Source organism: Gopherus evgoodei, chromosome 2 (assembly GCF_007399415.2).
Source record: "Gopherus evgoodei ecotype Sinaloan lineage chromosome 2, rGopEvg1_v1.p, whole genome shotgun sequence".
In the NCBI taxonomy this organism is placed as follows: Eukaryota; Metazoa; Chordata; order Testudines; family Testudinidae; genus Gopherus; species Gopherus evgoodei.
This window is the reverse complement of record NC_044323.1, coordinates 10,845,719-10,859,486: the sequence shown is the minus strand read 5'-3', so window position 1 is coordinate 10,859,486 and position 13,768 is coordinate 10,845,719. Positions and strand designations below refer to the sequence as shown.

Sequence of the window (13,768 nt, the reverse complement as noted above, 5' to 3'; positions counted from 1 at the left end):
GCCCTTTAAATAACCCTGAGCCCTGGGATAGCGGGAGCCTTGGGGGCTATTTAAAGGGCGGGGGCTCCAGCTGCACCCCTGCCCTGCCCGCACCAGCCCTGCCCCCCCTGCCTGCAGCCAGCTCTGCACCCCGTGCCCACAGCCAGCCCCTGCCAAACCCCCTGCCCTGTCTCCAGCCAACCCCTGACACACACCTCTGTGACCCTGCTCAAAGCCAGCCAGCCCCACACACAGCCCTACTCGCACCAGCCCTGCACCCCTTGCCCGCCCTGCCTACACCCAGCCCCGCATCCCCTGCCCTGTCTCCAGCCAATCCCTGCTGCACTCCCCTGCCTGAAGCCAGCCAGTTCCGCACTCCTCTGTCTCCAGCCCTCTCAACCCCTGCTGCATACCCCTGCGGCCCTGCCTGAAGCCAGCCCTCCCCACCCCCCCCCGTCTCCAGCCAGCCCTGCACCCCTTGCCCTGCCTGCAGCCAGACCTTACCTCCAGTCAGCCCCTGCCCTGCCTCCAGCCAGCCTCATGTCCACTGCTCCCCTGCAGTTCCCAGGGCAGTAACCCTGCACACCTGCTTCAATGAGGGGGACAGGGAGCAGCTGGGACCCACACATGTGAAATGGCGGTCATTAATAAGCAATCAACAGCATATATGATGCAATGTACATAATATATAATTGTATTATTTATATAGTTATGGAAAGTAAATAATACATGGAAGAAAGACAAGGCTTTTTTTTTTTTTTTACACCTTTTTTTTTTAGGTCATCCCTGCCAGGGCCCTGCCGAAAATGTTCGAATTGGGCCCCGCACTTCCTAAAGCCGGCCCTGCCTGATGCTTCAGAGGAAGTGACTAGAACAGGGCAATTATTAAGTGATCCATCCCCTGTTGTTCAATTCCAGCTTTCAGCAATCAGAGGGTTAGAGATACAAACAGCAGGGTTGCATTCCTGACCATCTTGGCTAATAGACATTGATGGATGAAGTTCATCATCCTCCATGAATTTATTCTCTTTTTAATCCAGTTATAGTTTTGGCCTCCACAACATCCCCTAGTAATGAGTTCCACAGGATGACTGTGTGTTATGTGATGTGATTCTTTAGTTTGTTTTAAACCCGCTGCTTGTTAATTTTATCAGGTGATTGATGGGGTAAGTCACACTTCCTTATTCATTTTCTCCAAACCATTCATGATTTTATAGACCTCTATCATATCCCCCCTTAGTCTCCTCTTTTCCAAGCTGAACAGTCCCAGTCTTTTTAATCTCTCCTCACATGGAAGCTGTTCAATGCCCCTAATCATTTTTGTGTTTGGTGATGTCCAAGACACAAAGAAAGATATGGCCCATGCACTGAAGAGAAAACTCCTGAGAATTTGTCTTTTAAATGAGTACATTCTGAAGAGGAAGACAAAGATTGGATGCAAGTGAAATTTAGAAGAGCCCAATGGTGCTAAACTTAGAGTGGGATTTTTATTTTCCAGTAATAGCATGACGGCAGCATTTTATTGACATGAGTTAGCTTTAGGAGGGTTTCACAGAAAAAGTGAATTTCAAAGGATACAGATGAAGAGAATTCCGTCAAACACACGGTGCACTGGAATAGGATGTTTTCCCATTTCACACTAAACACTAGGTTGTGCTAATTATATTCCCTCACTGACCTGCCTGCTCTGCTACTATACACATCGGCCTTGTCCAAACGTAACACCACAACGATAAATGCTTTTGTACAGCTAGAGACTTAGCAGCACTGGCCATTGCTCTTTATTAGCTAAACTACTGAATTAGCTGTCTCCTCCTATTCCTTTATTGCCCTTAAAAAAATAATCCTAATTAAGAAAGCTGAAGGTGTGTTAATTGCTGTGCTTTCATTACTGTAGGGACTGCAGTGCTAGCTAGTATATCTTAGAATATGAAACCAGCCTTACCACAAGGAGTGGGGTTGTTGAGTCTGATGCAGCGGGAGACCGTATCCCCACCAGAGACATGAGCACCAAACCTGGAAAGGGGGAATAACTTCATGTTACAATGTGCAATTGTTAAGTTAACTCCTAAGAATTTTTCTTTTAAATGAGTCATTAACAAAGTGGAAACAGATCAGCTTAAAGAGTGAACTGCTGGCAGTTTGTTGTATTGGAAACCAGATAATCTATAGTCAATCTAGGAAACAAAGTTATTTTGTACATTCTGTTTACATTCCATTATCCGTTCCCTCCATATTCTGACAACATAGTTGTCTCAGACTCGTGTGCGCAAGCGAATGTAGTGCTCATGAAAGATGGTCGATAAAGAAGTCAACAGAAGTGTTGGAGTGGCAGAGGCCACCTCCTCAGTGAGCAGTGCACTGAGAGGAGTAGCAGGACTTTCTCCACCACTAGTACTGGCATGCCAGTGATCTCTGTTCATGCTGGCCCTGAATCAATTGAGCCTGGAATGACTGAGAAAACAGTCTGGAAGAATGGTTGGTAGCATGGCTGATGAAGGATTTAGGAGATGATGTATATGGAAGCAGGGCATTTTACAGTCATGCTAGGAAACACAAACATAACAGTATGCTAAACTTATCTACATCAGATAAGGCCTTAGTGTAATGTTTGACTGTCTAAACAAAATAAAGCACACACTGTATTTTGACAAATATACCACTGAACACTGCCTGCCTTCTTACTGAACAATAGCAAATGACCAAAACTGAACAGTGTAGGCATAGTCTAATGGCATTTAAAACTTCTGACATCCTTACAAATAGTATTTGGGGAGCTATACCTGATTATTGGTATCTTTGTTTGATGGTCAGTCTGAGGTCCTGTCATCTGCAAGAAGATTGGGCAACCTTTCACAGTCATTTGCATAGGAATTAATGTAGGCTGTAAATCTCCCACCTAAGAAAAAACAATGCACCTTGGCAATTAGACTTAAATACTACTTTAGAATGTGGGTTACTAAATTATATCGTCGCCTTTGAGCCAAATGAATTTTCAATTTTTTTTACTCTTCTCTTTTAAAGCAAATTAGTGAAGCAAGAGATCTAATGAGGACTCTTGTCAGCACGAAAGTTCTGTACTTAATTTATTGGTCATTCTGCTTGATGCCTTTTTTAGGAGAGAGCTCTCCTGCTGACAAAAAACTTCCAGCCCCCACAAGCCGCAGCGGCTTTGTTGGCAGGAGAGTGCTCCCTGTTGGCAGGAGAGTGCTCCCTGCTGACAAAGTGCTGTTCACAACAGCGCTTTTTGTCGTTTGGGGTGTGTGTGTGTTTTTAACACCTCAGAATGACAAAAGTTTTGCCAACAAAGTGCCAGTATAGATCAAGCCTAAGAATCTTTCCACCAGGCACAACAGCACAACATATTGGGTTGGTGGAGCAGAGTATTGACTGTTACAACTGGATTTTGTAGATGGAACAAAGCTATGTTGTGGAACTCTTGTTACAGCCCTATGAAAAAAAAAGGCCTTCAACGTGTGTCCAAAACCAGATCCGTACGTTTTAACAGGAGAGGACACTTGTCAACTAAACCTTGTTAGAAGAAACAGTCTAGAAAAAAGAACAGGAGTACTTGTGGCACCTTAGAGACTAGCAGATTTATCTGAGCACAAGCTTTCGTGGGCTACAGCTCACTTCATCAGATGCATAGAATGGAACCTACAGTAAGAAGATAGATATACATACAGAGAACATGAAAAGGTGGAAGTTGCCATACCAACTCTTCCTCCTTTTCATGTTCTCTGTATGTGTATATATATATCGTACTATATGTTCCATTCTATGCATCTGATGAAGTGGGTTTTATTCCAGGAAATAAATTTGTTAGTCTCTAAGGTGCCACAAGTACTCCTGTTCTTTTTGCGGATACAGACTAACATGGCTGCTACTTTGAAACCAGTCTAGAAAAAGCTACTCTGAATCCTTATTTAAGTCCTAACTAGCAGACAACTGTGTTTTAGCAAAGAGGAATTTGGGGAAAGACAATTGGCCCCAAACCTACCATGCAAATTTGGTGACCAGAACAAAAAGCCTCACCTACCCTACAGATGAGATCATCATGGTACTCTCCCCACATGTTGTTATAAGCTGTTATTTCTATGATTAGCTGCTGGAAGGCTTTCAGAGTTCCTGTGGAAGGTTGGGCATGGAAAGCCACTCCTCTCCCATGAGACAGTAATGCCAGCACAAATGCTAAAAGAACAGAAGAGTATTTGATAAGATTTCTAGGAAATGGAATAAGGTTTATCTTTCAAACGAAATACATGTTCAGATCATTGGCTGGTATTACTCAGGGTAGTTCTACTGGCTTCAGTGGAGCTATGCCTATTTACAAAGTTGAGAATTCAGCTTCTAGAATAGAGTTTCCCAAACCTTTCCTATTGTATTCCCCCTTCCAGCTCTGCCAGCAGGCCACATACCCCCTTCCAGATCTACCAGCTGCCCATGTACCTCTAATCTTCTTATCACTGATACTTTGTGTGTTCTTCTTAACACTACTTGTCTTTAGCCATCTGTCTGTATTTCATTGTTATATACGGATATAGTTATAGTGCAATGTATACAACCAAAAAAACCCCAACCAACAACTAAGTTCTGAGCTCAGTTAGCTTGGATAATTGCTGGGCAACTGACCCTGCGCTGTACAGGTGAGGGCTCCGTACGTCAGTGTCTCTGTGTTTTTGTGATCTCACTGGTAATCTTGAAGTAAATTAACTACCGTATTTTATATAACAAACTCCCACAGAATTTTAAAGCTTTGTCTGAGTAGCCTATTATGAAAATGCAATAAATAAAATCCACCATTACACAATTCCTGCATACCTCCCAGAGGTGTCTCACATGTCCCCAAGGATACATGTACCACAGTTTGGGAACCCCTGCTCTAGAATCAAATCATTTTCACTCCAGCTTCCTATTCAGTAGTTCTCAATCTGTTTTTATATTATGGATCACTTAAGTCAGAGAATCTTCCAAGGACAACCTCCCCTGCCAACCTCCTAATTCTGCACTTTTCTGTGACAACTGTAATGCTTGATTACATGAAAAAGCAATATTGGTAAGATGAAAATACACTGACTCCAATGGTATTGAAGTAACTGACTGGTTAACTTTGTGATCTGTGCTGTTTATTTCTTCTAAATGTTTGCTAGTCCTCTAGTTGTGGTGGTGTCTGCAAGTCAGAACATCAAACACACACTTGACAAAGCACTCCAGACGTAGAGAAGAACTTGTTTGTTTGCTTGATCAAAAAAAGGTCCCAGAAACCCCAAGACAGTCCTGACTGGAAAATACATGGCAGGAGGCTTCACTTCTTCAAACCAGAGTGCTCTGCTGTTGAGATAGACACAGCTCCATGGACCACTTGTAAGTGTATCACAGGATACAATGTGAGAACTAATGTTAGGCATTTACTCCTGGGGGAATTCTGCACCAAAAAATTGAAAATTCTGCAAAATTCTGCATATTTCATTTGTCAAAACAACACAATATAATCACACCAATTTCAATTATTTTTGGTAATTCATTTCAAAATTCCTGTCAGCAAGTATGTCTGTAACAATACAGACAATGAAAAAGATTCAGGAAATGTTTTTTGACAAATAGATTCCTTACTAGTCATATAAATACAGAACTCTGAGTAATTAATTTAAACTACAATACAGAATCTATTTCCCACACCCCTCAGAAGCAGTGCAAAGGCTTGGGGGAGTCAGAAGTAATGGAGAAGCTGGGGAAAAAAGAGGGAGCCTGGGAGTGAACCAGAAGGGTTGTTGGGTGTGGGTGAGAGAAATATGGAACAGGTTTTTTTGGGGAGTGGGGAGGGATTGTTGGGGAGCCTCCCCCAGACAGACCCTGGCTGATCCTTAGCCTCTCCCATTCAGTCAGGCACATCTGCCCCTGTCCCCATGGGTCCCTGTGCCCCCTCCTTCTGTCTCCATGTGTCCCTGCACCCCCTCAGCCAGCCCCTCCCCCATCCCCATGTATCCCTGCACCCCCTCTCCTCTGTCCCTACATGTCTCTGTGCCCCCACTCAGTCATGCCCTTTCCCCCATGTGGCCCTACACCCCGTCCCCATTTTGCCTGTGCCTCCACTCCCCGTCAGCCCCTGCCCCTGTCTATCTTGCCACGCCCCACTAGCCCATAGTCTGTTGCATCCCCAGCAGCCTCGTGTGCCCCACGTTGCCTGTCCACCCATATCCCGTCTCCTGTCCTGGCCCCACAGGCAGGGCACTGCAAGGAAAAGACGGTTACTCACCTTTGTAACTGTTGTTCTTCGAGATGTGTTGCTCATATCCATTCCAGTTAGGTGTACGCGCCGCGCGTGCACATTCGTCGGAAAACTTTTACCCTAGCAACTCAGTGGGCCGGCAGGTCGCCCCCTAGAGTGGCGCCACCATGGCGCTCCATATATACTCCTGCCGGCCCACCCGCTCCTCAGTTCCTTCTTGCCGGCTACTCCGACAGTGGGGAAGGAGGGCGGGTGCGGAATGGATATGAGCAACACATCTCGAAGAACAACAGTTACAAAGGTGAGTAACCGTCTTTTCTTCTTCGAGTGATTGCTCATATCCATTCCAGTTAGGTGAATCCCAAGCCTTACAAAGGCGGTGGGGTCGGAGTGAAATGTGGCAGAATAAAACTGCCGAGCCAGAGGCTACAGCCTCTCTTGACTGCTGAACCAGGGCATACTGCGAAGCAAAGGTAAGGACCGAGGACCAATGGAGCTTCGCGACAGGTCTCGTGGGTAGAAACACGAGCCAGCAAGGCGGCAGATGAAGCCTGAGCCCTGGTAGAATGCACGGTGATGTGGCTTGGGGAAATATGAGCCAAATCATAACAAGTGGGGATGTCCGCCATCACCCAAGATAAGATCCTCTGAGAGGAAAAACAAGCAAGCCCTCCCTTTGGCCCGATACCGGGGCAGAGCTGGGGCACCTTAGGAAATGATTCTGTCACCACAATATAATGCGAGCACTCCACAGATGTCCAAGGAGTGCAACGGTTATGCCCATTGCGTTGAGCTGTGGGTAACATGAAAGGCCAAAACACCTTAGGGAGGAAAGCCGGGTGCGGTCATAACTGCACCTTGTCTTTGTGGAACCTTCGTAAGAGCTCTGATCTCAGAGACCCGTCTGGCCAAGACTAGGTTGAGGTCCCAGGGCGGGGCTGGGCGGCGCACCCGAGGGTGCAAGCGCTCCAAGCCCTTGAGGGACCTCGAACCCATAGAGCGTGGGACACTGAACGTCCATCTTAGCCTGCTGGAAGGTAGGGATGGCCACTGAGAGTATCCTCAGCGATGATACCGCCAGATCCTGCCGCTGAAGGCCAGAGGCAGGCCAAATAGAGGGGATCGAGACCTCAGCAGGAGCAAGATCGAGTGTACTGCAGCTGTAAAGGAAACGCTTCCACCTGGCTCGGTACGTTGACCAGGTGGAAGGCTGCCTGTCACCCCGACTCAGGTATGCAGGAGCCACCGTGAGGCGAAGAGGCTGCAGGTCCGAGTGACGAAGCCTGTCATTGCCCTGAGTGATGAGGTCTGGGCTGACAGGCCGAGCAACGTGGTATGTCAGTGCTGCCTGGACCACTCTGGAGTGATCATGATGATGCACGCTCTGCCCCTGCGGAGTTTGAGCAGGACGTAACGAACCAGTGGGAACAGTGGGGAGGCATAATGCAGATGGCCGTTCCACGGCATCAGGAATGCGTCCAAGATCGATTCCGAGGAGAGACCTTGGAAGGAGCAGAACACCTGGCATTTCCTGCTCTCGCGGTGAGCGAACAAGTCTGTGTGAGGAACCATCTCCACTTCCGGAAAGCGGGACGCCTCACATGGGGCAGAGTGATCACTCGTAAGACAGGAAAAACCTGCTGAGTCAAAGAGTTAAGACGTTCCGAACGCCTGGGAGAAAGGACGTCGCCAGCTCCATCGAGTGGGCCATGCAAAAGACCCGGAAATGGATGGCCTCCTGACAAAAAAAAAGGGGGAAGGACTATGTCCCCCCTGAATACTTATGAAGCACCTGGCCATTGTGTCGGCTGTAAACACCGAGATACAACGGCCTCGCAGCTGCCGCTGGGACCCCTGGCATGCCAGGCGGACTACTCTCATTTTTGGGGCATTAATGAGTAATGCCAGCTCCCTAGAAGACCGAAGGCCTTAAGCTCGGAGGTGACCATGAGCACTCGAGCAGAGAGATGATGCGTCCGCCGTCAGGGGCAGTGAGGGCTGGGGCGGATGAAACCGCATCCCTGTCCACACCAAGGAGGGAGTTAGCCACCACTCTAGGGAGCCTAAGGCGTTCGAGGGAACGGTGACTACCATGACCACTGGCTCCCTGTCCAAGCGGTACGCCGAGGTGGGCCGGACTTGGAGAGGACGGAGGCGGAGCTTGGCGTGTTTGGTTACAAACTTGCGGGCAACCATGGACCCAGGAGACTGAGACAAGAACGAGCTGAGGTCGTTGGGAAGCCTTCAGACCTCAGATGATTGTTGCCATCGCCTAAAACCGCAGTTGTGATAAGCAGGCTCCGGCTAGGTAGGAGACCAAGAGAGCCCCTAGGAAGCCCAACCTCTGCGTGGGAACCAGAGTGGATTGCTCTATAGTAATCATCAGGCCTTGATCTGTGAATAAGACCGTGACGATGCCCACGGGCTGAGTGGTTTGTGTCTCAGAGTCTCCTCGGATAAGCGAATCGTCCCAATACGGAAAAACGCATATCCGACATCAGCGACGGTAGGCGGCGACTATGGCCGTAAACCGGGAGTATTCACCGCTGGCTATAAAGCGGAGGCATCTCCCGTGCGGAGGGAAAATGGCATTGCAAAAGTACGCGTCCTGCATATCCAGGGCGGCATAGTAGCCCCCAGGAGGCAAGGATGGAATAATGGTTCCCAGGGATACCATGCAGAACTTCAACCTTATCCCAAACCGGTTGAGTCCATGCAGGACCAGGGAGGTCTGAGACCTGTGTTCGAGTGGGGGACTAGGGCATAACGGAAGTAAAACCCCTAGCCCCTTTCGTCCGCTGAAGGGGGACAGGGCTGGAGCAATTTAAAGGTGGTACCTATGCTCCATCGTGCGCAGGACCCAGCGATCTAAAAGTAACTGGGGCCATGCCAGGAGAAAGCGGGATCAGGATCCCGTCCTGCGACTGGTACACCGCCCTCCGGCGAACCTTGGAAGGTCCGTCTTTTGTCCCAGTGGTAATTGCGAGGGACCTTGACTTTGGCTTTTTAGGGGGCCTGACGTTTGTCTGCGACCACCTTGGCCTTGCCGTTTTCCAGAGTTCTGCCTCTGGCTAGGCACAGAGTATGGCGGCTGGGGCCATAAAGGCCTGCGTTTGGTCGCTGGCGTATACATGCTGAGACGCATTAGGACCCTATTGTCCAGCAGGCTTCGCAGTCTGGGGCTGTCTCTGCCGCGAAGATGCCTTTACCAACGAAGGGTAAATTCTTTCCCCCGTCCTCCAAGACGGCAGCGAACTCCAGGTGGGAGGTTCGAGGGAGAAACTCCTCCACCCAGGTGCTATAATTATCGCAGCTAAGCAAGGCTTGTTGTTTTGCTACCCAGAGGTGCAGGGCCCCTGCAGAGTACACCTTGCATTCGCCAAGGCTCTTTCTGCTGCGGGGCTGGCGCCCGCTGGCCATCATATCAGGATCGTGGTCCTGAGCATAAAATCTGTGCATATGGGCTGACACGGATGCGTGTCCGGACGGCCATGGAGGTACTAAAAGAAGGCACGGGCCGAGTCTCTGACTCACTCGGACCTTGCCCAACTCGGCACCGGGGACCGGCATCGGGAAGCGTACCGGTACCTGGAACGAGATCCAGACCCGCAACCAGAACGGTGTCGGGAGGTCGACCGAGATCTCGAGGCTCGGAGAAGAGCTACAGGAGTCAAGATACCTGCCCCGGTGCCAAATGTCGGAACGGTGCCGATAGCGGGTCGGCGAACGGGATACCGACCGGTGCAGCGAGTGTGACCAGTACCGAGGAAAACAGCACCGGGACTGCCAGTGGTGTCCGGCGTGCCGACAGGACTTGGAGTGTCTGCGGGACCGTGATCATGAACGGTGCCGCTCTGCTGTACTGACAGGGGACAGTCCCTTGAAGAGACTGTATTACCCGTACCGGCGGTGCCCGGGTCAGGCAGCACTGACTCTGTCATGGCACTGAGAGCCCTCGCCGTTGGTAACATCTCCGGCGTGCAGGGAACAGCAGGCTCAACCACAGTGCGTACTGGGGAGCTGTCAGGCACCGGATTCGACGGCCCTCGTGGGGCCGGGATCCACGGTACCGAGGTCATCAGAGCTTCGGTAGGAGCCGGTGCCGGGCGAACCGAGTTAGATAAGCTGTCTGGCTGCGGTGCCGTCAGCACTGAAGCAGCGGGAGTAATACGCTCAACCACGGCGCGTGCCGGGGAGCCGTCGGGCACCGGATTCGATAGCCCTTGTGGGACTGGAATCGACGGTGCCGATGTTGTCGGTGCCTCAGAGGCTTCGGTTGGCATGGAAGCAGCCGGAGCAGGAGCTCAACCACGGCGCGTGCCGGGGAGCCGTCAGGCACCGGATTCTACGGCCCTTGCGGGACCGGGATCGACGGTGCCGACGTATCGGTGCCGCAGCAGGTGTCGGTGCCGGGCGATCCGACTTAGACTAGCCCTCTGGCCGCGGTGCCGTTGGCACGGAAGCAGCCGGAGCATTAGCTCGACCACGGCGCGTGCCGGGGAGCCGTCAGGCACCGGATACTACGGCCCTCGCGGGACCGGGATCGACGGTGCCGACGTCATCGGTGCCGCAGCAGGTGCCGGTGCCGGGCGATCCGACGTAGACGAGCTCTCTGACTGCGGTGCCGTTGGCACGGAAGCAGCAGGAGCAATACGCTCAACCACGGCGCGTGCCGGGGAGCCGTCAGGCACCGGATTCTACGGCCCTTGTGGGACCGGGATCGACGGTGCCGACGCCATCGGTGCCGCAGCAGGTGTCGGTGCCGGGCGATCCGACGTAGACGAGCCCTCTGGCTGCGGTGCCGCTGGCACGGAAGCAGCAGGAGCAATACGCTCAACCACGGCACGTGCCGGGGAGCCGTCAGGCACCGGATTCTACGGCCCTTGTGGGACCGGGATCGACGGTGCCGACGCCATCGGTGCCGCAGCAGGTGTCGGTGCCGGGCGATCCGACGTAGACGAGCCCTCTGGCTGCGGTGCCGCTGGCACGGAAGCAGCAGGAGCAATACGCTCAACCACGGCGCGTGCCGGGGAGCCGTCAGGCACCGGATTCTACGGCCCTTGTGGGACCGGGATCGACGGTGACGACGTCATCGGTGCCGTAGCAGATGTCGGCGCCGGGCGATCCGACTTAGACGAGCTCTCTGGCTGCGGTGCCGCTGGCACGGAAGCAGCAGGAGCAATACGCTCAACCACGGCGCGTGCCGGGGAGCCGTCAGGCACCGGATTCTACGGCCCTCGTGGGACCGGGATCGACGGTGCCGACGTCGTCGGTGCCGGGCGAGCCATCTTAGACGAGCTGTCTAGCTGTGGTGCAGCTGGCACAGAAGCAGCAGGAGCAGTAAGCTCTACCACGGCGTGAGCCGGGGAGCTGCCAGGCACCGGATTCCATGGTCCTGGCAGACTGGAATCGAGGGAGCCGAAGTCATCGGTGCCTCTGCAGGTGACGGTGCCGGATAACGCAACTTAGGCGAGCTCTCTGGCTGCGATGCAGGTGGCACGGAAGTAGCGGGAGCAGGGGGCTCAACCACGGCGCGTGCCGGGGAGCCGCCAGGCACCAGCAGGAATCGTAGACTCTCTCGACCTCGGAAGAAGGGAGCGGTGCCGAGTCGACATCGGTGCCGGCGACGGTCGGTGCCGAAAGGCCTTGGTGGTACCGGCGGGGTCCGGTGCCGAGGAGGCGCTTCTGCCCGCCGCTTGAACATCGCTCGGCGCCCAAGGTGGAGGGATAAGTGAAAGTCCCGCACCTTTTTGTTCTCGGCTTAAAAGCCTTGCAAATGGGGCACTTATCTGTGATTCCCTGAGGCACTTCAAATAGGGGTCATGTAGATCTCTCTTCGGCCGCGGCTTCTGGCAAGCCGGGCCCCTTTTAAAACCCGGTGAGCCATGCATGGCTCCGGCACTGGGCTCATGGAAGGGGCTACTTCCTGAACCCCGCTAACTAAACTAACCATGTTAGCAAAGAAAATACGTATAACCATACAAATATATATATAAAAGTGTTATAACTGCATAATTATATACGAGAAAACGAGTAGCTAGGGAAGTGGAGGTCAGCTAAGCCGCGCTCCACTGTTCCAACGACCGACACGGGCGGTAAGAAGGAACTGAGGAGCGGGTGGGCCGGCAGGAGTATATATGGAGCGCCATGGTGGCGCCACTCTAGGGGGCGACCTGCCGGCCCACTGAGTTGCTAGGGTAAAAGTTTTCCGATGAATGTGCACGCGCGGCGCGTACACCTAACTGGAATGGATATGAGCAATCACTCGAAGAAGAACACAGCGTTTTCTCTTCTCTATAGCAGCTGGGGCGGGCCCCAGGGTGTCTGCTGTGTTCTAGCACCACAGCAGACCCTGGTGGGCAAAAGGTGTAACTGCAGCAACTTTCCAGCAGAAGTTATTTTCTGCAGCACACGAATTATGCACATGCGCACCGGCACAGAATTCCCCCAGGAGTAGGCATTCTATTGCATCTGTGTTTTATTTGTTATGGGCTAGATTCTGATACCACTACTCACTCATAGCACCTTCATAAATAGTCTCAATGGCTATTTGTGAAGTTAGGTGCTCCTCTAGATGAATAAGGGTATCGGAGTCTGATTCTTTGTATTGATATAATACCTTGCACAATGGAGCTGTGATCTTTCCTGGTTAGGACCTCTGGGAACTACTGCAATATAAATAATAAACAACAAAGGATCATGTCCTGCCTGGTCAGTCCATCCAATCCTACTGAAATCAATGAGGCTGCAGGGGATGAAAGTCAGCTCAGAATGTAGCCTATTTTTTTAAATTTTAGAGCTTGTAATAAGAACCAGATTGACAGCCCTGGGGCCTGGACTCCTCAATCTACAGAATAGATACTGAATGCTGTGGGCAAGCCCCACAATGTCCACCAGTATGTTTCAGTCTGTCCTGGAGGCCCAAACTCTAATATAAAGGGATTTCCATTTCCATTCAGCCCTCTTTCCGTGGATGCTGTTGCTGAGTGCGCCAGTTGTGAGAAAAATATCTTTCTGGCCAACAAAAAAAGCTTCTTTCATACCTGACTGTGCTTTCTTGGCTGCATGTCTTCTGATTTGTGCTGTTCTTTTCACCAGACTGGCTGTGGAGCTTGTAAAAGGAAAAGACTCAATGTTAAGTCTGTGAACAGCACAAGTCTTTGCTAACTTTACAAGCTAATTCAGCCAAACTCCTAGATTGTTGGTAACTAGTGCTCAAAGATAGACTTCCTAGAATCACCAGCTAAATGAATTTTTAAAATAGCTTCTTTATATGTGAAGCCATTTAAACGCCAACATACAAGTTCAGGATTCGGTAAGCCAGATCCGCAGCGGGTGTAAATCAGCATAGCTCCACTAATGTCAAAAGTGCAATGCTATTTACACCAAATGAGAATCCTGCCTTTTGTGTTTCCTGCAAAACTTGATGGCTTGGAACTATAGTACTTCAGCCAGAGGATTCATCATTTCTCATAAGCAAAGCAAACTTAAGAAACACCCATTGCAGCACGTAGTACTGGTGGTACAGTCCATACTGAATCAATGAAGCAGCATGGCAAT

General features: G+C 51.0%; 1 protein-coding gene across 2 annotated transcripts in view; it reads right to left on the bottom strand.

Moving 5' to 3' along the window:
* Positions 1–13,768, bottom strand: part of DLEC1 (DLEC1 cilia and flagella associated protein) — an 80,781-nt gene that overhangs the window by 22,889 nt on the left and 44,124 nt on the right. For both annotated transcript variants that reach the window (XM_030549983.1, XM_030549984.1), the window contains 4 exons: positions 13,252–13,319; positions 4,019–4,170; positions 2,763–2,878; positions 1,925–1,995 (listed from right to left, as the gene is read on the bottom strand). In XM_030549983.1, coding sequence (XP_030405843.1) covers positions 1,925–1,995; positions 2,763–2,878; positions 4,019–4,170; positions 13,252–13,319 — 407 coding nt within the window. The remainder of the gene's footprint in view (positions 1–1,924; positions 1,996–2,762; positions 2,879–4,018; positions 4,171–13,251; positions 13,320–13,768) is intronic.